The sequence below is a fragment of the Pimephales promelas genome, chromosome 23 (assembly GCF_988280905.1).
Source record: "Pimephales promelas chromosome 23, fPimPro1.hap1.1, whole genome shotgun sequence".
Taxonomy (NCBI): Eukaryota; Metazoa; Chordata; class Actinopteri; order Cypriniformes; family Leuciscidae; genus Pimephales; species Pimephales promelas.
The window spans coordinates 23530905-23551887 of NC_142791.1; the positions used below are offsets into that span (position 1 = coordinate 23530905).

Below are 20983 nucleotides of genomic sequence, written 5' to 3' on the forward strand. Positions count from 1 at the left end.
GAAATTTTCTTTATGCCTAAATAATAAATATTAGCTTAAACGGATTTTGATTTCTGTCAGTTTGTTTTTCTATTTTCTCAGACTTTCGTTCTCAAAAGACAAGCCTACATACACGCCACGGACCCTGTTTTTACCAGTACTTCCAAATAGACATATATTTATAAATAGTAGCCGTGTATTTGATTATCTTTGAGGGGATTAAATAATTATTCAAAGGAGGAACTTATAATTTTCTGTTTGAAAGCAGTCTGTCTGTTTAATCAGTGCATGATTGCAGAGTACTATCAAAGATTTGTTTCTATGGATTGTTTCAGAATGACAATGCATCTTGCATTCAGTACCTTAGCGACGCGCGCCTCTAGTGACCGGGTATAAATACAGGTGCACGAGCTCGAGAACTCAATGCACGAGCGATTGATGATGACAACATGAGCGGACGAGTAGGAGACCTCAGTCCCAAACAAACTGAGGCTTTAGCACAGGCAAGTAAATGAACAAAATCTATTTGTTTTAACATTTTTATTCCTGAATTTCAAGATATTTTCACTTAGTATTTTGAGTGGTAGTCAAACTTTCTTACATGTCAGAAGATGGCCTAATAGGCTATAATACACTACCGTTCAAAAGGTTGGGGCTAGTAAGATTTCTTTAAAATGAATTAATAATTGTATGCAGCAATGACGCGTTGGTTGAATTAAAGTGACAGTAAAGACATTTATGTTATTATAAAAGATTTCTGTCATATTTTTTATCCTGAAAAAAGGTATCACAGTTTTACCACAGTTTTACACAAATATTAAGTAGCACAACTGTTTTCATAATATTAAGTTGAAACATGGAAATGTTTCTTGAGCAGCAAATCATCATATTAGACTGATTTCTGAAGGATCATGCGACACTCAAGACTGGAGTAATGATGCTGAAAATTCAGCTTTGATCACAGGAATAAATTACATTTTAATTTGCATTATTACAATATTATAGTAATATAATAACAATTTTTAATTGCAATGATAATTCGCAATTACTGTTTTCACCGAATCAGTACAGTTTCACCTTTGAACATTAGTGTTATCATTATATAAAAAAATGTATATTGCATACAAAACTAATCTTCAGAGTTAACCCTGCACGTCAAAGAAATATTATATTTCAATGCCATTTCTTTGGTCAGTTTCGGGAGAAATTAGCAGATGTGTTGGATCAACTGCCCAATCAAACTGACCATTACCTTCTCCGGTGGCTAAGAGGTGAGGATAGATTTATTTTTAATCAATATTTAATAACGCAAACAACATGGTTCTCGTAACATTTACTTACTTTTCTGGGAGTTTGATTTCAGGTGAACTTTAATATGAATATAGCGCAGTCAGACCTGCTTTTAACTAAATGATCTCTGACTGCTTGGTCATATCGGATGACCTCATGACCTCTGTTGATTAACAGAATGCCAGATCAACAATAATCTTTAGGAAACACTTGTGATTATCTGGAGGACTTGCGATATATATGCAAAAAACACAGAGTTATTTCTAAGATTTATTTAGTTTGCCTTTACCGATTGCTTTATCTTAACCAGTTTTATCTAGAAATCAATATTTTCTGTTGAGATAGAACATCCCAAAAACATCTGCTGACTTTACTTTTTGAGAGGGAGGTTCAAGGTTACATTCTTGTGAATTTATGTGTCAATATTTATCTCTCTTTACCTGTGATTTTTGACCGTTGGCCCATTATTTGCCCTTCTTTACATACATTATTGTATAATATTCTACATTCCTCTTCTAGGAAAGAGCTATATGTACTCTCTCTCTCTCTCTCTCTCTCTCTCTCTCTCTCTCTCTCTCTCTCTCTCTCTCTCTCTCTCTCTCTCTCTCTCTCTCTCTCTCTCTCTCTCTCTCGCTCTCTCTCTCTCTCGTATTTCTAACAAAGTAGGCTAAATGACACAGAATGAAGATTGTAGAATAGTGCAGCATACCTAGATTTTAAAGTTTGGTCTTATATCTTGTTTGCAGCTAGAAGCTTCAATGTCCCCAAGGCTGAGGCAATGCTTAGAAAGGTAATAACACAAACTCCTGGGTCTGTATTACAGAAAAATCTTCACTCATAACCTGTCTGTTTGGGTATACAGTATACATCGTTTGTAACATTATATGGTGGTGGTTGAGGAGATCCCCCCCCTCAATGTAAAGCGCTTTGAGTGCAGAGAAAAGCGCTATATCAATGTAATGAATTATTATTATTATACAGTAATTTTATTGACACTTTTGGCCAATCTAATGTATTGGACATACAGTTTAAATCTTTCCAACATTATACAGTAAATATATTTTATTGACACTTTCGGCCATATAAGTAAAATTACCATTCTGTTCTTTTAACATTGATATTAATAATAACAAATGCAGCAAATCAGCATATTAGAATGATTTCTGAAGGATCATGTGACACTGCTGCTAAAAATCAGCTTTGTCCTCACAGGAATAAATGAAACTTGAAAATATATATATAAAAAAGAAAACGGCAATAATGTCACTTAGGAAATGGTGGGAATTCACAAAATCTTAAAGGAGTAGTTCACTTTTGCTGATAATTTACTCACCCCCATGTCATCTAAGATATCCATGTCTTTCTTTCTTCAGTCGAAAAGAAATTAAGGTTTTAGATGAAAACATTCCAGGATTTTTCTCCATATAATGGACTTCATTGAGCACCAAATGGTTCAAGGTTCGAACTCGTTCATCAAAATGAACGAATCTTTTTTTGAGTCATTTGGTTCATTCAACGAATGTTTGAACAGGAGTCACGAACGCTCATCACAGAACAGAGCAAGGCGAGCATTTGTGCTTATAAAACTTAAACTTTTTTATTTATTTTTTAAATGAGCGATCGTTTCGCTTGATAAGACCCTTATTCATCGTCTGGTATCGTCTGCTTATTCACCTTGAACCGTTTGGTACCAAATGTAGTCCTTGAACTGTTTGGTACCCAATGAAGTCCATTAATCCTTAACATGTATAAACAATGGTTACCGACATTTTTCAAAATATCTTCTTTTTAGCAGAAGAAAGAAATTTAGTCTCACTTTAGATTAAATTCTCACTATTAACTAAAACTTTTGCCTCAATAAACTCCTAATTACTGCTTATTAATAATTAATAAGGTAGTTGTAAGGTTTAGGTATTGGCCAGGGATGTAGAATATATTCATGGAGAATATATGCATTAATGTGTGCTTTAAAAGTACTAATAAACAACCAATATCATAGTAATATGCATTCTAATAAGCAACTAGTTGATAGTGAGAATTGGACCCTAAAGTGTTACCAGAAATTCATACAGGTTTGGAAATGATGACAAAATGTTCATTTAAGGCCACTTTGAACCAAATTATACCCCAGAATTGTATAAAGTTTTTCTCCTTTGGCTTAAACAAATCACTTTGTATTCCAGCATCTGGAGTTTCGCAAGCATATGAAAGTAGACATGATCATTGACGACTGGAGGCCACCTGAGGTATCACAGTACAGTACAGCTCAAATATTTACCATAAGTTCAGAATGGAAAATGCCCTGCTAACACGCATATTGTCACCTTGTGGGGTTTTGTCTTTGTTTTGAGTTGTCGTTGTTCTTGTTCCTTGTTTTTGAAGTAAAGTTGCCTCATTCGTCACACATACAGTATATTATTCTCTGTCCAGGTCATCGAGCGCTATGTGGCTGGTGGAATGTGTGGCTATGATCGTGAAGGAAGTCCAATCTGGTACGATATCATCGGCCCTCTTGATCCGAAAGGCCTCTTGCTGTCGGCTAGCAAACAAGACTGCCTTAGAACCAAAGTCAGGGATGCTGAACTTCTTCGACAGGAGTGTGAGAAGCAGTCCAAAAAGGTACCATCTGTCAAATAAAGACTGAATGACTAAGAATACATGCCAAACTGGGAAAAAAGGTTAAAATATCTAAACATTCTGAAATCAAGATACACTTACTTGAGAAGCAAAATGATTTATTTTATGAAACATTTATCAAAACGAAGTGTGATGCTTAAAACAAAATATCTGTCAGTGGTCAACATCTTTGTTAAAGGGGTGATGAACTGAGAAATCAAATTTTCCTTGAGCTTTTGACATCTGAGAGGTCATCATATTATAAGAATATCCTGTAAGTTTCAGAACTGAAAACATCCTTGTTAGTCCAATAAAAGCTTTCATTGACACCAGCCTCAGCAAACGACTCGTTTTTCAAAGTGGGGAACTATGACGTCAAAGAGGATAAAACACCACCCCCGCAGAAGAAGATCAACTCCTACTTCAACACGGCCAGTTTAGCCCCTTACACGCATAGCTAAATAACATAGATGCCTACCTCGTGATGACAAACCTGATCAAGCTCCCGAGCAATAAACATACCGTTACAAAATATTGTGCAGAGCCTGGTTGTGGAAGAAGACAGTCGCTGCATAAGCGAGTGAGTTGAAACTCATTATAATATGCGAAACTGTTATCCACTCACAGCAGTGGGCGTTTACTTCCAAGTCTTTAGTGCAAAACGCCCATAAAAACCGAGCGTTTTTGAGCTAGGCTCAAAACTAGGGTAGAAAATAGCCTATTACTTATTCATTTTGATGTTTTTGAATGTAAAAACCAAGTGAACGTCATAAGCTGACCTCAGACAACAATATCCATTTCATGACCCCTTTAAAGAGAGTTAAAAAGACCCAAAAATAAAAATTTTGTCATCATTTACTCACCCTCAAGTTGTTCCACTCAAGTCTTCTGTTACACACAAAAGTAGATACTTTTGCAGTTTGCAGCACCCATTGACTTCCATAGTATTTTTTTTCCATAAAACAAAACCATACGAGTGATGGTGAAGGCCAGATGGTGCGTTAGCAGAATTCAGAAGAATCATAGCAAGATGCCGTCCACAGTGATTCATCCCTCACTGTTCTTTTGGCTATCCTGGCATGTTATACAAAGGAGTCTCAGTTGTGTGAGAAATGTAAATAAATGCAACAAGACTCCAGAGCCCAATAATGATTCCACATAGACGCACAGTAACCAGAAGCAACGTTTAAAATGTACAAAATTTACGTTTATTTCAGTAAGTATGTAACCTAGTTGCATTTAAAATGTAAGTTCATCAAAATTAAAAAAAATTAAGTTAAAACTCAAAATATTATGTTATTTGAACTTCAAAATCATCAAAATAGTTTTTTACAGTGAGTAAAAATCTTAATAAACTTAATTTTCTGACCTAATTGGAAGAATTTATTTCTTGTTTTAAGCATAAACACATTTAATTTTAATAGTTTTTTTTTATTTCAGAAAGCAAGACTCTGTCATTTTGATTCTCTGATTTGCTTATCTTGATTTTAAGAATGTTTAGATATTTTAAAAATTAAACAAAAATCTCTCTCTTTTTGCTGTGCAAAAACTGACATTAATTTAGAATGTCAGATATTTTATTCTCTGATCTAACCTTCACATTAATTTGCCACAGTGTTGATGTTTGTAATTGTTTACTGTTGTTTTTGGGTGATTTTATTCATCAGCTTGACAAGCACATTGACTCAATCACCATCATTTATGACTGTGAAGGGCTTGGCATGAAACATCTCTGGAAGCCAGCTGTTGAGTTGTACGGTGAGGTAGGAACATGATCCTTTCAGTATAGCTGGTCATTCTGAAGCCCAATGATAAACACAAACGTATAACATTTCTGTATATAATTGTTTATCACTGTGGCTTAGTCCCAATTTGTGTACTTATGCACTATTCTATGTTGATGAAATGAAAAAGTACACTTTAAATAACTGGATGATGCACTTATTTAACAGAAAAGACAAAATGTGGTATGTTGGACTCTTCATGCATTGAACTGTCACAGCGTTAAAGGTGCTATATGTATTTTTTAGCGGCCTCTATTGGTGATGTTTCGGATTGCAACCCATTTTTACAAGAGCGCGCGTGGTACTCATGGTACACGGCCACACTGAGACTTTCAACACACCTGAGAAAGCATCACACAACGATTGATGATTTTGAATGGAGCGCGGAGTTTAGGCCTGGGGTAGGGTTTAGGTCTGGGGTAGGGTTAGGTCTGGGGTAGGGTTTAGGTCTGGGGTAGGGTTTAGGTCTGGGGTAGGGTTAGGTCTGGGGTAGGGTTAGGCCTGGGGTAGGGTTTAGGTCTGGGGTAGGGTTAGGTCTGGGGTAGGGTTAGGCCTGGGGTAGGGTTTAGGTCTGGGGTAGGGTTAGGCCTGGGGTAGGGTTAGGCCTGGGGTAGGGTTTAGGTCTGGGGTAGGGTTAGGTCTGGGGTAGGGTTTAGGTCTGGGGTAGGGTTAGGATCCGATAATGTCATCTAACCGACGTTTAGGGTACCCTAAAAAGGCGGATATTGACGTATGTATGGTCACGTATGTATTATTTAATATGTCTTTGTACCTAATATGATGAGGAGACATTTTGTAAGATTTTAAAGCATACTTAAATACTTTATTCGGAATTTCCTTGGGGAGCGAACACGGAGCGGTGTTTCTGATATCAGTGAGCGTGGAGTGAAGCGGGAGCGGTAAATGGTGAACCCGGAGCGGAGTGATTATATAATGCTTGGAGCGTGGAGGGGAAATTGTTGCCGCTCCACTCCGCTCACATACTCTGCTGGAAACACATGTAAACTCCCACTGCAACATTACAATAATAGGCTACTTTATCAGCTTGACGTTGAACAAATGCTCCAGCTCGTACCATGATAACGTTACATTTGTGGTGTTATCTAGCATAAGGCATTTCACTAACTATTCGTGTATCTTTCACAATCGGCAATGTCAACATAGGTGAATGTACACTCAAGGAACTCAGGAACATCATACTAATACTGTGTTTGACCCCCTTTCACCTTCAGAACTGCCTTAATTCTACGTGGCATTGATTCAACAAGGTGCTGAAAGCATTCTTCAGAAATGTTGGCCCATATTGATTGGATAGCATCTTGCAGTTGATGGAGATTTGTGGGATGAACATCCAGGGCACGAAGCTCCCGTTCCACCACATCCCAAAGATGCTCTATTGGGTTGAGATCTGGTGACTGTGGGGGCCATTTTAGTACAGTCAACTCATTGTCATGTTCAAGAAACCAATTTTAAATGATTCGAGCTTTGTGACATAGTGCATTATCCTGCTGGAAGTAGCCATCAGAGGATGGGATGCCATAAAGGGATGGACATGGTCAGAAGCAATACTCAGGTAGGCAGTGGCATTTTAACAATGCCCAATTGGCACTAAGGGGCCTAAAGTGTGCCAAGAAAACATCCCGCACACCATTACACCACCAGCCTGCACAGTGGTAACAAGGCATGATGTCTTAACCAGGACCACACCCCTAAATGCATTGAAGCAACTGACATGTGATTGGTTAATTAGATAATTGCATCAATGAAAAAGAACGTGTCTGGAAATGTGTATTATAAACAATATGATAGTAGTGGGATGAGTGACGTGAGACAGTAGATCTAGTACATAAAATAAAAGTTACATCCTAAAGCACCTACTTTTTGTTTTCCTAAAACAGTCTTTTGTATTAATTTCATGTCTCATGTATGTTGTAGTTTACCTTGCTATTTAATTACAGTTTACCATTATTTCTGCATATCTAAAAACTTGTAATTTATCACAATAAAAATAGCGGAGGTCTCTCCATAATTCAAACGCTCTGCCGATGTTGATCCGTGTTTTCGTCGTAAGTCGGTCCGATTCACGCTTGGCCTGACGAGCTTCAGCAGATACATTTTTGTTTTGTTTTGTATTTTATATTTATGTGTTATGAGTTAGTGTTGGAGTGTGTGTTGTGCTGGAGTGTGTGTTGTGCTGAAGGCAGGAGTTTTTTGGTGTTATCAGACTCATGTCGTTCGTTGCAGTGCCGTCGGATAGACTGTATATAAAAGGAGAGAGGCTCGGGAGCGCGCATACACGTCACATCCGATGGATTTCGCAGAATATCCGACCCAGAGACTTCACATAGAAATAGGAATATTAACCTTCAGAGGAAATAGCAAAACCCGACAAGTGGATCATTGTAATGTGTGATTACCAGTCCCTCCAGAAAAACGCGATTATGCGATCACTGAATTCAATGCAAAATCAGCCAAAGTCCGCATATTTATGCAGGGGCCGCATTTTTTCAAATACGCCGCACTTTCACCGCATAAATTGCCGATTTCCGTGCAAAATATGCGGGGTTTGCATAATTTCATAATCCTCGCATTTTCGTTGCAAAAAAAGTCACATGTATCTTAGCAGAAAGTTGAAAAATGTTCCGTTTGCTTCACACAAGAGCAGCCATTTCCCCCTGTTTCCATGGGAACGTTATGAAGTGACGCAATTACGCGACGCCAGACAGACTCACGGAGGCGATTGACATCTCACAAATCGAACTCGTATAACTGTCTGTCACACGTTCTGCCGTCACATCGTTACTTAATAAACAACATAAGATAAAAGAAGTAGCATCAAACAGAAATTACCCGCACACATGGGGTGTTCGAGGCGCACATATAACACTGCAGAGAGTTCAACAGGAGCGCGCAGCTCTTAAAGGGGCCACACCTTATTTACGCTCGTTACAGTCTGAAATAAAACAAGATGAGAAATTAAATATTCCCAGCACTTTCTATGATGTAGTATGCTTGCTTATCAAAGGAAGTAATAAGAAATGACTCTTACATTAGCCTAGTGAGAACAGGATGTTGGGGGAATCACTTTTTTTCTCTTTTTCATCAAACCGCAATTTTTGCAAGTTCCCTCAATTTTTGCAAATTCCTGCAATTTCATCCCATAAAATTGCTTAAATTTATGGTATAATGCTGGCTGCCAGTAGTTTACCGCGTAATCAATCAATTTTTGCCTGCAACAATCACAAAAAAACTCAGCGTTTTTCTGGAAGGACTGAATAGTATTATGGTAAATGTTATATATAAATCGCAAATTTTTTCACAAATTTTTGGAAATTACCACCACAAAATCAGTCATTTTGATCGCAAAAATCACAAAAAAAAAAAAACTTGAAATCCTGGAGGGACTGGATTACAACCCCTTCACACACAGGCAATAAAAACAGGATTCATTTTAAATGAAAAGTTACATATAGCACCTTTAAAAGGATAGTTCACCCAAAAATGACAAATCTGTCATCATTTGCTCACACTCAAGTTGTTCATAAACATGTACGAGTTTCTTTCTTCTGTTGAACACAAAAGTAGATATTTTAAAGAATGTTGGTAATCAATCTCTTTATAACACAGTCTCATCCCAAGAAGTCATATAACTGACGTCTTTTGACCATACGTCAATATCCGGCTTTTTCTAGGGTACCCTTAAACGTCGGTTATATGACGATCCTGGGACGTCATACAACTGATGCTTTAACTTTTTACCTTTAACGTCAGTTATATTAGGTGACGGGGTAGGTTTAGGTCTGGGGTAGGGTTAGGATCCGATAATGTCATCTAACCGACGTTTAGGGTACCCTAAAAAGGCGGATATTGACGTATGGTCAAAAGACATCCCAAGACGTCAGTTATATATGTCTTGGGATGAGAAGCAGAGAGGGAGGGGCGATCAGACTCTGATATTGAATGACAAAATAACATTAGACTGTACGATGTTATTTTCATACACTGCATGGTTGAGTTTGTGTATATTATGCGTCATTTGGGAAACGTTGGTGTGTGTACACTTGAATCCATCTCGTGTTATTTACTTGTCTAATAAAGTGGCAAAAAAGGCAAAGAAATTAATCAGAAATTATGATTTTAATAATTTATTACACATGCCTCCCAGTGTCATTGTGACAAATTAAGTAATGCATCTTCCCTTCCTAAGATCCATCTTAACATGTTGATAATCTGTTTCCACACTTGTTGTCAAGCTAAAACGTTAAAATTGTGAAACCGGTATATTATTTTTGCCTTTTCTTACTGTCGTCGTTGCAGATTCTGACTATGCATGAAGAGAATTATCCCGAGAGCCTCAAAAAGGTGCTTTTAATCAAAGGTGAGTCATTGTTGCACTAGTAAAATCACATGACTGATGCTGTTAAACAGTTTTGAAATATTTGAACGCTTTAATTCTCCTTTCTACAGCCCCCAAACTCTTCCCTATTGCATACAACTTGGTCAAACACTTCTTGCGTGAGGAAACAAGGCAGAAGATTGCTGTGCTGGGTTGTAAGCTGTCTAACTGTACTGTTTGATTATGATTAACTGCGATGTGTTTCGCATCCTGCATGAATGACACCTCACGAATGGGAATTTCTCTTTTGATCTACTTTCCAGCCAACTGGAAAGAGGTGTTGAGGAACTATGTGGATGCAGATCAGTTACCTGTGGCTTATGGAGGCTCCATGACTGATCCTGATGGAAACCCTCTCTGTAAGACCATGGTGAGATTTACTAGCTAACAGGAGATTCACATACACTACCGTTTTCAAAGAAATCATTACACTCGAAAAAATCCTGGGTTGTTTCAACCCAAATTTGGGTCAAATATGGACAAAAACCAAATGTTGGGTTAAAAATTGTATCTAAAAAATTTACAGTTGAAAGCGAAAGTTGAAGTTAGGTTAAAATTTTAAATTACATTTTACCCAACATTTGAGTTTGTCCATATTTGACCCAAATTTGGGTTAAAACAACCCAGCATTGTTTCAAATGTACTTTTATTCAGCATCAGGGATGCATTAAATTGCCCAAAAATAACAGTAAATACAAAATTATATTCAAACAAATGCTAGTCTTTTTCAACATTGATAATTATAAGAATTTTTTCTTTAGCAAATTAGAATGATTTTCTAAAAGGGATCATGTGACACTGAACAATGGAGTGATGATACTGAAATTCAGCTTTGCATCACAGGAATAAATTAAGTTTTAAACTATATTCAAATCACAAATTGTTATTTAAAATTGTAATAATATTTCACAATATTACTATTTTTACATTTATATTTGAATGGGACTGAGTTGTCTTTACCCATTTGACTCTTCCTCAGTTACATTATGGTGGTGTGGTGCCAAAGTCCTACTATGTACGAGACTCTGTCAAAGTGCAGTATGACCAGTGCGTCACCGTTAGCCGTGGCTCCTCATACCAGATAGATTATGAGGTGCTCTTTCCAAACTGCTTGCTACGGTAAGTACCATTTTTCAGTGCTAATAGTTATGCATAGCTGTTTCGCACAATATACTCTTAGGGCTGATTCACACAAAAGGCGGGCAGCAATGGGGAAAAACCACATGGTCTCGAGGCACGTCTTTTAAAAGTTGAACTTTGTGAACTATTTCGTGTTTACATAGAGAAATACTGGAAAGGTAGCGCAGTGGAATGGAAAAAAATAAAGGCTTTTAATGGCATCTATTCTGTACGGAAGCCCTGAACCGCAACCAAAAAAAAAAAAAAAATAAGTAAAAAAAAAAAAAATCTGTAAAAAAAAATTAAAAAAAATCTAGCATTTCGAGATTAAAGTCGGAATGTTTCGAGATTAAAGTCGGAATGTTTCGAGATTAAAGTCGAAATGTTTCGAGATTAAAGTCGAAATGTTTCGAGATTAAAGTCGAAATGTTTCGAGATTAAAGTCGAAACATTGTGCATTCATAACAGTGCGCGTCCACTGGCTCAGAGCGCGCGCGTGTGTGTGTGAAGTCGAACTGCCATGGATAAACCCAAAATAGTAGCTTTTTACTTTTATCTGGGCTTTCAACAAAATTCTACACACGTCACACGTGCTAGTGGCAGTGTTTCTGAGGTGTTTTCGTGCTCGTCTAGTCAACACTATCTGGGTCGAGAACACAACAGTAACTGTTCGGTCTCCCTCTTCAACGTAAATACGCTCTGGATACATTTTAAGTGCATCATTCTGTATCCAATCATTTGGCCGGATCCTGTGATTTCCTAAGATTTAATAACCACTTTATGGTTGAGGAGAGATTCTCTGATATGATTGTAAAGCACTTTGAGTGTAGGCATATATGAAAGCGCTATATAAATGCCCTATTCATTCATTCATTCATTCATAAAGCTGGATTTCTCCATCCAGTCTGAAAAGTGTTTTCCGTGTTGGTTTTCCTATAGGCTAAAGTCTATTCCGGCGCATTATATTTTATAACGATAAAGTAAGATAAGTAATTCAGATAAAAGTAAAAAGCTACTATTTTGTGTTTATCCATGGCAGTTCGACTTCACGCGCGCGCTCTGAGCCAGTGGACGCGCACTGTTATGAATGCACAATGTTTCGACTTTAATCTCAAAACATTTCGACTTTAATCTCGAAACATTTCGACTTTAATCTCGAAACATTCCGACTTTAATCTCGAAACATTCCGACTTTAATCTCGAAACATTCCGACTTTAATCTCGAAACATTCCGACTTTAATCTCGAAACATTCCGACTTTAATCTCGAAACATTTCGACTTTAATCTCGAAACATTCCGACTTTAATCTCGAAACATTCCGACTTTAATCTCGAAACATTCCGACTTTAATCTCGAAACATTTCGACTTTAATCTCGAAACATTTCGACTTTAATCTCGAAACATTTCGACTTTAATCTCGAAACATTTCGACTTTAATCTCGAAATGCTAGATTTTTTATTTTTTTTTTACAGATTTTTTTTTTTTTTACAGTTTTTTTTTATTTTTTTCACTGACTTTTTTTTTTTTTAGGTTGCGGTTCAGGGCTTCCGTAATACTGCCCTACAAAGCAAAATGCAGTAACTACACAGAGTGCAGAAAAATGACTTTGCAAATACTGTACAAACGACTACCATTTTTCTTCAAAACGACACACATTTGAGATAAGGTGTTTTGTCGCATAACAAAGGATGCCTTGAATGTCATGAAAATGATAATAACTAATGTTTGACTAAAAATGCAGTTACATGCACTATGGTGCACTATGTAACTTTTTTGTTCAGAATTATCAAATTTGTCAATACATCATCAATCCCTCTTCCAAAACGTGTTTACTCAGCATATATACGTGTTTATATCCGATCCAAGTGTGCTGGTGAGATGTAAATAAGGTGATAAGGTGAGCGCGAACAGTAGGCTACGTGTACATATTGAAGAGAAGAAAACGGTTCGTGTTTGTGTTTCTTCCGGAAACAACGGACCATGTGAGATTCTGCACAGTTCAGCGCACTTGGATCGGCGTTCGTAGATCGACTGGTAGAGACTTTTTTTCAAAGATGGCTTCTTCCTGTATTCGCGAAGTTGACTGTGTGTATAAAATATCTTCTTATTAAACTGTATGGACACTGACAAAGTTCTCAATGCTTCGGTTTAAATGTAGGGACCCTTATTATGCTGTCGTGTTAGTGTGGGGCTATTTTGAGCCTTGTTAGTGGTATAAACAAGCGATTTTTATTTGTCATTACTCTATGCCTTATATACTAGCATTATACTAGCGTTATAGGCTAAACTGTTTTTAGAGATAAAACTATTTACATTCGGCAATCATGAAAACAAATCTCAGATAACGGTTGACTAGGTAGCAATGTGTAATTAGACCAAAGGTTCATTTTGCGCCGGAGTTCTCCTTTAATGCAAATGGGTGAAGTGTCCCTTTAAGAACTGTTCACTGAAAGGTTCTATAGGGAAACCTAAAATGGTTATTCTATGGCATCGCTGTGAAAACCCCCCTTTGGAATTTGTTTTAAGAGTGATAGCATGCAATATACGCCATACTATTCCATTCTGACCATAACCAGTCGTCATCATTGTTTTTTTTCTCAATCTAGATGGCAGTTTGCAAGTGAAGGGTCTGATATCGGTTTTGGAATTTACCTGAAGACAAAAGGGAATGGGACAAATAAAGTGGAAGCCATGCAGGAAATACTGCCTACCGAACGTTACAATGCCCATCTAGTTCCAGAGGATGGATCCTACACCTGTGAAGAACCAGGCATCTGTATGTTTGTTTTGAATTTTACATTTGACTTCTTGGTGATATTCAGAGCAACTGAATTATAATAAAAGCATGAATTTGCCTACAAGTTGTGCTGCCTGCCACATGTTCAGTATTTATGCTTAAAACAATCCTTTTTCTCTCTATAGATGTGGTTCGATTTGACAACACTTACAGTGTGATCCATTCAAAGAAGGTCAGCTTCACCGTGGATGTGCTTCTTCCTGAGGGACACACAGGAAAACAGGCATAAAGCCTGACTGGAATCAGACATATATCCAGATTACATCACTACTACAATGTGTGGATGTCATTGACCACATGAAATTAGAAGTACTACATTAGGGTTTTTAAATTCACAGTTTTTAGATCATTTTATAAGATTATAAGAATAGTGATTGCACACAGACGGTTCCTGAAAAGATGTTGTATGAACTTTCTTTTGTGAATTGTGTATGACAAATGGAAGCAGATATAGACTGATGGGGACTATTTGATCAGTATAGAGAACTTTTTTTCTTAATGTGAAATAATTATAATTATGGCCTAATGAGATTATCTCTCAATGACTATTATCTCTCATAAATGTATCTCATGTCAACATATAGGAAGATTGTAATAATAAAATAAAGATTGTAATAATAGCAACCTCTTGTATAATATTGAGTATATTTTAAATCTGCACTAATCTGAGAATAAAACACACGATGTCGACGAGTCTGTTTATTTGTAACACTAGAGGTCGCACTTGCATCACATTCTACACAGGTTCATCGGTTGAGATGACACACGCATCCACAAACAACAAATCCACGTATGCTGGTACAGAACCACCGTGATTAATTGACTTTTTATTCCTGCAATACAACAAATATATATTACTTAAATGATAGTATTCATATATTATTTATTGTTGCTCCTTCCCTATAACTGTGAGCGTTTAACAGACATTGAGGGAAAATTTGCCTATTTGTCATCTAAATACTGCAAAAAGTATCTTTTTTATTTAAAATGTTTTTTGTCACGAATTGATTTTGTGCTATATATATATAGTGTATCATATTTTTTATTGGAAACCTGTTACATTCTAACATTTATATTTAATACTACAATTTATTATATACAAAACATTACCTCATTGAGCCACAAGACGTTTGTTAGTCCAAACGTGATGTATTTTTAATTAAGAAAGCGCGTATATTTGTAGCATTTCATTCAACGATCCACATAAGTTTTCCACTGTATTGAAAGTGGGCGTTGCGCAATTGTGCACTATGCAAATGAGGGGGCGCGGTCCGCGTGTGGGAGCGATGACGTGACGTAAGGTCCAGCCTTGCGGAGAGAGCGCAACAAACATGGCGACAGAGCGGAGCGGGCAGGGGTGTCTTCTAACTTTCATCGTGTTCCTCTGGAGCTCTGTCGGCGGGCGAACGGAGACCTCGAGCCAGAGTTCCCGGAGTCAGATCCTCGGCATGCGGCTGGAGAGGAGCGATAAAGCGGCCAGCACTACGGAGGACGGGTTCATCCAGGTAACGGAGGAGAGCAGCGTCGTGCTCCGGTTTTATGGTGTCCACCTGAGCCCGGGCGCAGCATCCAACATCAGGTTTACGGAGTATGTGGATACAGGGGGTAGTGACGCGTTGAACAGGACTTGTGAGGATTTCACCAAAGACATGAGCATCGGCAACTACATGAACGTGAGCAGCAGGGGTACATCAGGTCTGGTGAGTGTGTATGTGAAGCCAATGCGTAAAAGTGAACGAGAGAAGACCTACAGCCTATGTGTCAGACAGGACTTGGGAGATAAATGGGTCCATTTGCCCGATAATGATGGTAAATTGGTAGTCATAGAGGAGAAAGGATCTCTTCTACCGCTTTGGTTCCAAGTCATCCTGGTGTCAAGCTTGCTTGCGTTGTCCGGCATGTTCAGTGGACTCAACCTGGGGCTCATGGCGTTGGATCCAATGGAGCTTCGCATTGTGCAAAGTTGCGGCACCAACAAGGAGAAGAAGTATGCGCGCAAAATCGAACCCATTCGAAGCAAGGGCAACTATCTGCTTTGCTCTTTATTGTTGGGTAATGTGCTGGTCAACACAACTTTGACCATCCTACTGGACGATTTGATCGGGTCAGGGTTGGGAGCCGTGGCGGCATCCACAGTTGGCATTGTCATATTTGGTGAAATCGTGCCACAAGCGCTCTGCTCGCGCCACGGTTTGGCCGTAGGCGCCAACACCATCGTGCTGACCAAATTCTTCATGATACTGACCTTCCCGTTGTCATTTCCCATCAGCAAGCTTTTGGATGTCATCCTCGGGCAGGAAATCGGCACCGTCTACAACCGAGAGAAGTTGGTGGGGATGCTGAAGGTCACGGAGCCCTACAACGACCTGGTCAAAGAAGAGCTGAACATCATACAAGGTGCTCTGGAACTCAGAACCAAGACGGTGGAGGATGTGATGACGCCGCTGGGCAACTGCTTCATGATTCACATCGACGCCGTGCTCGACTTCAGCACCATGTCTGAAATCATGGAAAGCGGCTACACGCGGATACCCGTGTTCGACAGTGAGCGCTCCAACATCGTGGACATCCTCTACGTCAAGGACCTGGCCTTTGTTGACCCGGATGATTGCACAACGCTTAAAACGGTCACCAAGTTCTACAACCGCCCGGTGCATTTCGTCTTCCACGACACTAAGTTGGATGCCATGTTGGAGGAGTTTAAAAAAGGTTAGTGATTTGTGTTTTATGTGTTCTCCTAAGTCTTGAAAGTTTGCACAGGAAGCAAAGGGTTTATCTCCATGGAGTTGTTTGATTATGATGTGTCCCCCTGAGAGCCAAATCAATAACCATATGCTCCCTGTATCAGCCTCCGATCAATATGAAGCTCTTCTAGAAATGGCGGAGGGATCCCATGCTGCCAAAAGCACCTGTCACTCATTAAAAATGCACATCATCATCCGGTCCACCAGAGTTTGCAGACTCACTCTAATGTTCTCCCACATTTACTTTCAGATTCAGGGCTGTAAACACCATAGATATTTTTACAGACACATATTCCCTTTAATATACAGATTATTCTTTACAATGGTATTGGTTACACTTTACAATGATGTTTTATTTGTTAACATAGGTAATTAAATAACAATGAACTACAATTTTAATTTTTGCAATGATTAATTTAAAGGGATAGTTCACTTTGAAATTGATTTTGGTATGTTTTATCTTACCTCAAGTGCATCCAAGATGTAGGTGTCTTTGTTTCCGCAGTATTTTCAATTTTGATATTTTTAGGTCAAACCGTTCTTGTCTGTCAGTCATGTAATGGAGGTCTATGGTCACCACCTCAAAGAGCATGCACAGAGAAGTCCAAATTAAACATGATTTAATGACTCATAAATGTAAGTACACATTGATGGCCTGCCTAAGACACGAAACTCAGACTGATCTCATGAAATGGCGTATTTTTTACAATTTGTATTTACATTTTTAGTGCGCTATCAACATGCATAATTGCTTTTCAGTGTGTTTATGAACGCCGTTGACTTAACGTTACATTACTGTGTATATATAAATAACCCCGTCCCTAAACCTACCCATCACTGGGGTTAATAGCATTTATGAGTGTTCCCCTACCATCCTAGGAAAAAAATGTCGCTACCCAGATGTAGATCTACATTTTGCTTCGTTTCGCTCGGACATTTAACGGCGTAGACATACACGCATACACGCGGGTAGCTCAAAATGCGTATAGATAACAAGCCACTTGACTTGAAAGTGGCGTGTATGTTTACGCAATAGTCATGATGTCATGTTGCGAAACGAGCGGTTTGTGTGAGAAAACGAAGAGTATTTATATCGTTTTTACCTCTTGTAACCATGGACGTGGCTGTGGTTGTAAGACATAAAAACGATATAAATACTGTTCGTTTTCTCACACCAACCGCTCGTTTCGTGTTTTAGGCCATCAATGTGTCCTTACATTTACGAGTCATTAAATCATGTTGAATTTGGACTTCTCTGTGCATGATCTTTGAGGTGGGGGTGACCATAGCCATGACCATGAGGACCTACCATTATATGACTGATAGACACGAACAGTTTGACCTAAAAATATCAAAATGGAAACGACTCCAGAAACGAAGACGTGTACATCTTGGATGCCCTTGAGGTAAGCTAAAACATACCAAAATTTAATTTCAAAGTGAACTATCCCTTTAACTTTATTGGATTTAATCATGACAAAGACGCTGGTATTGTTTTAAACTAGCCTTTGAAGCCAATTTTAAAGTGGATGTGTGTAAAACATAAATTTGCCTCATAATATTTTAAAGATGAGTTTTGTGGGTGGTGTTTTGGAATGATTGGCAATTTTAAGCCCCTCCCATCCCAAACACTGCAGCACTGCAGAGGTGCCACAGAGGGACAAAACCCATTTGATGAGAATTTTGTGGAAATTCTCTGCACCCTGTTCAAATGTGTTTTTACTGTTTGTGTGTTTGTTTGTTTAAAATGAGCTCCACTGTGTGCTATGAATATATGCAAATAAGCGTATGAGTATGCAAATGAGTAAATGTGTGTGATTTGCTAAATGCCAATCCCTCAGGAGCATTGGAGTATGTTTCAGAGTGAGCGAATATTAGATCGCTAAAACACTACTGCTTATCTAAAGCTTTCCGTATTATAATATTAGGCTTGATCATGTACTTAAAAATTCTTCTGAGGAAAACAGATTTCAGAAAAAAATCTGCATATTTTCTTTCATTTAGGATAACCTTTTACTCATGTATGATCGCTGTAGGGTTAGTCATAGAGCATCACAGTCCCGCCCACAGCGGGATATAAGCCATAAAAACGTAACCATACATGGTAGACTTAAAACCAGCTACGGCTGTACTAAGCGATTGTATATGATCATATAAACGGCAAAAGTTCATGGGGCACTAACCTTGTTTTAAGATAAATGCCTTTTATTCGCGATGTATTGGATAAGTACTTCATTACCCACAATCCTGAACAATCCAACAGTGATGCATCTGATTGGTGGAAGTCGTATCACGTGTCTGAAACCCCGCGAAGGTACGTGAAGACTGTAAATCGCGTAATGACGTAGGGCTAAGTTCATTGGTCGCACTTCTGAGACGCCCGCCCGTTGCCACAGCTTAGCTATTAGGGACTTTAAGCAACAGCTGCTGATAGAACGGCGACGGCAGCCGGAAATAAACAGTTAACTGCCGTAGTTAAAGAGCGCAAAAATCCAGTAGCACCTCAATGCAGAACATAAGATCCACGGGGAGGAGTCGGATCACGATCCAAGGGGTGGAGATGGGTAAGATTAGGGTTGGGTTTAGGGATTAGGGGTGGGTTTAGGGATCAGGGGGCGGAGTTGGTTAGGTTTAGGTGTATGTAAGGTGGGAGGAGTTGGATCTGGATCCGACTCCTCCCCATGGATTTCATGTTCCGCAGTGAGGACCATCTCCAAAAATCACTAAGCAACAGTAAAGAGGACGGCATAGGGAATAATTTAATCATCAGACAAAATACAAAAAGAAAGTGGTTTTAAAAAGAAAGAGAAGGGTTGATTTTATATACAGAAACGATTTCAATGCCACATAACCTAAAACATAACATTAACTGTCTTAATCTGTCACGTAGTAACGACTACGGCAAATCAGCTGTTCTCCCGTAGTAGACGGTTACAGTAGAACGTCAAGAAGTAGCAGTTAATGTCGCGCATGCGCAATAGAACGCCAGAATGCCGTTGCCGTTCCACCAGAGGCTTTTGCTTAAAGTCCCTAATGAGCGAGCCAGATACTCAATGTTTTTGCACGTTGAGCTGCAAAAGCGTTTACTTCAGTAAATCGGGGAAAAGGAGTTTCCCTGCACATTCACTATATAAAAATCACTGGAGAAAAAGTTCACGTGCCCGTCGTCAGATTTGGAAGTCGCTCAAAAGGCTCTTTCACGGTGGCTTTCAGACGACTTCAGTGAGGCGCGGTGGTTTATGGGAAGAGTAGTTCCTTTGCTCGGAAATGAAAATATGTACACAGGCTTGTACCCTCGATTTTTTTGGATGTTCTCTTCGTTTTTTCACTTGAAATGATGTATTGTATGCTTATGAGTTCAGCCGTAGCTGGTTATCCTCAGACATCCTCTAATACTCTTTAGATACGGTGTTCTGCCAATTTTTGCTGCCTTGTCGAAAAATGCTACGTAGCGCGAATTGATCACAGAATTCCGATTAAAGTCATACGAAATACAATTATAATACAATTCTAAGTTATGAGTAGCTTCTGTATACTGCAGAGTACTGTTTTTATTTTTAAAACGGCGTGAAAAGTAAAAATTATCATAAAATATTCATCTTTGACTTGTCAAAGTACACCTTTCCTCATAGTAACTGAAACATTCAGTTATTCCTTTTCAGCTGGCTGACCGTACAAATATTCATATGATAGTAATCATTTTTTAAAGGGAAATTATACATTATAACAGGAAAATGTACCTTTTGTAAAAAAAAAAAAAAAAAATGAGTCTGCACATGCGCATAACCGGTAAGTAGCAAATCTCGATGGGTAGCATGAATTGTCAGAACACCGGCACCAGCGCTCTCTCGGGCTGTGGGCGGGACTGTGATGCTCTATTTGAACAAATTCTGAATGGCTATTGTCATACATCAGTAAAAAAAGAATTCTGAATTGGCTGAAATTGAAAATTAATAATGTTTTGATGCCTGACTTGTATTTTAATTACAGCTCAAATTTAGTTTTGGAAAAAAAACAGCCATTAATTGGTTGTCAGTATTGGCCAGAATTTCTATATTGTATTTTGGTTCAGATTTAAGCATTCAGTAAGTATTATTCAGATTTCATGTTTTAACAGTAATGTTGATTTTGCTGTGTTTTGCATATTTCCCTCTTAAATTTGAATGCTGTCAAAGTGTCTTCTGGTCCTGTCGCTTTCTCTTTCTAATCCCCAGACATCTCCGTCATCATTTCCCCCTCTTAAGCTCTTTTAGCT

General features: G+C 38.4%; 2 protein-coding genes across 5 annotated transcripts in view; both read left to right on the forward strand.

The window, feature by feature from the left end:
* The first annotated feature begins 321 nt into the window (after nt 1-321).
* sec14l7 (SEC14-like lipid binding 7) lies at nt 322-14674 on the forward strand. The gene is made up of 12 exons (XM_039676102.2): nt 322-482; nt 1175-1250; nt 2016-2059; nt 3453-3515; nt 3700-3888; nt 5553-5648; nt 9987-10047; nt 10137-10220; nt 10329-10435; nt 11045-11184; nt 13794-13963; nt 14110-14674. Exons 1-12 carry the CDS (start codon nt 429-431, stop codon nt 14211-14213), a joined length of 1188 nt encoding a protein of 395 aa, XP_039532036.2. The 5' UTR covers nt 322-428; the 3' UTR covers nt 14214-14674.
* A 604-nt stretch (nt 14675-15278) lies between these two features.
* Nucleotides 15279-20983, forward strand: part of cnnm4a (cyclin and CBS domain divalent metal cation transport mediator 4a) — a 43940-nt gene continuing 38235 nt past the window's right edge. For 3 of the 4 annotated variants that reach the window (XM_039676105.2, XM_039676106.2, XM_039676107.2), the window contains exon 1: nt 15279-16693. In XM_039676105.2, coding sequence (XP_039532039.1) covers nt 15316-16693 — 1378 coding nt within the window. In that variant the 5' untranslated portion in view covers nt 15279-15315. The remainder of the gene's footprint in view (nt 16694-20983) is intronic. The other variant, XM_039676108.2, reaches the window with a different exon arrangement.

Excerpts from the sequence above, each read along its gene's own strand:
- sec14l7 (XM_039676102.2), top strand. The coding sequence starts at position 429 with ATGAGCGGACGAGTAGGAGACCTCAGTCCCAAACAAACTGAGGCTTTA. Across the intron at positions 3,889-5,552 it reads GTGAGAAGCAGTCCAAAAAG|CTTGACAAGCACATTGACTC; the intron begins GTACCATCTGTC and ends TTTATTCATCAG. Across the intron at positions 11,185-13,793 it reads TTTCCAAACTGCTTGCTACG|ATGGCAGTTTGCAAGTGAAG; the intron begins GTAAGTACCATT and ends TTCTCAATCTAG.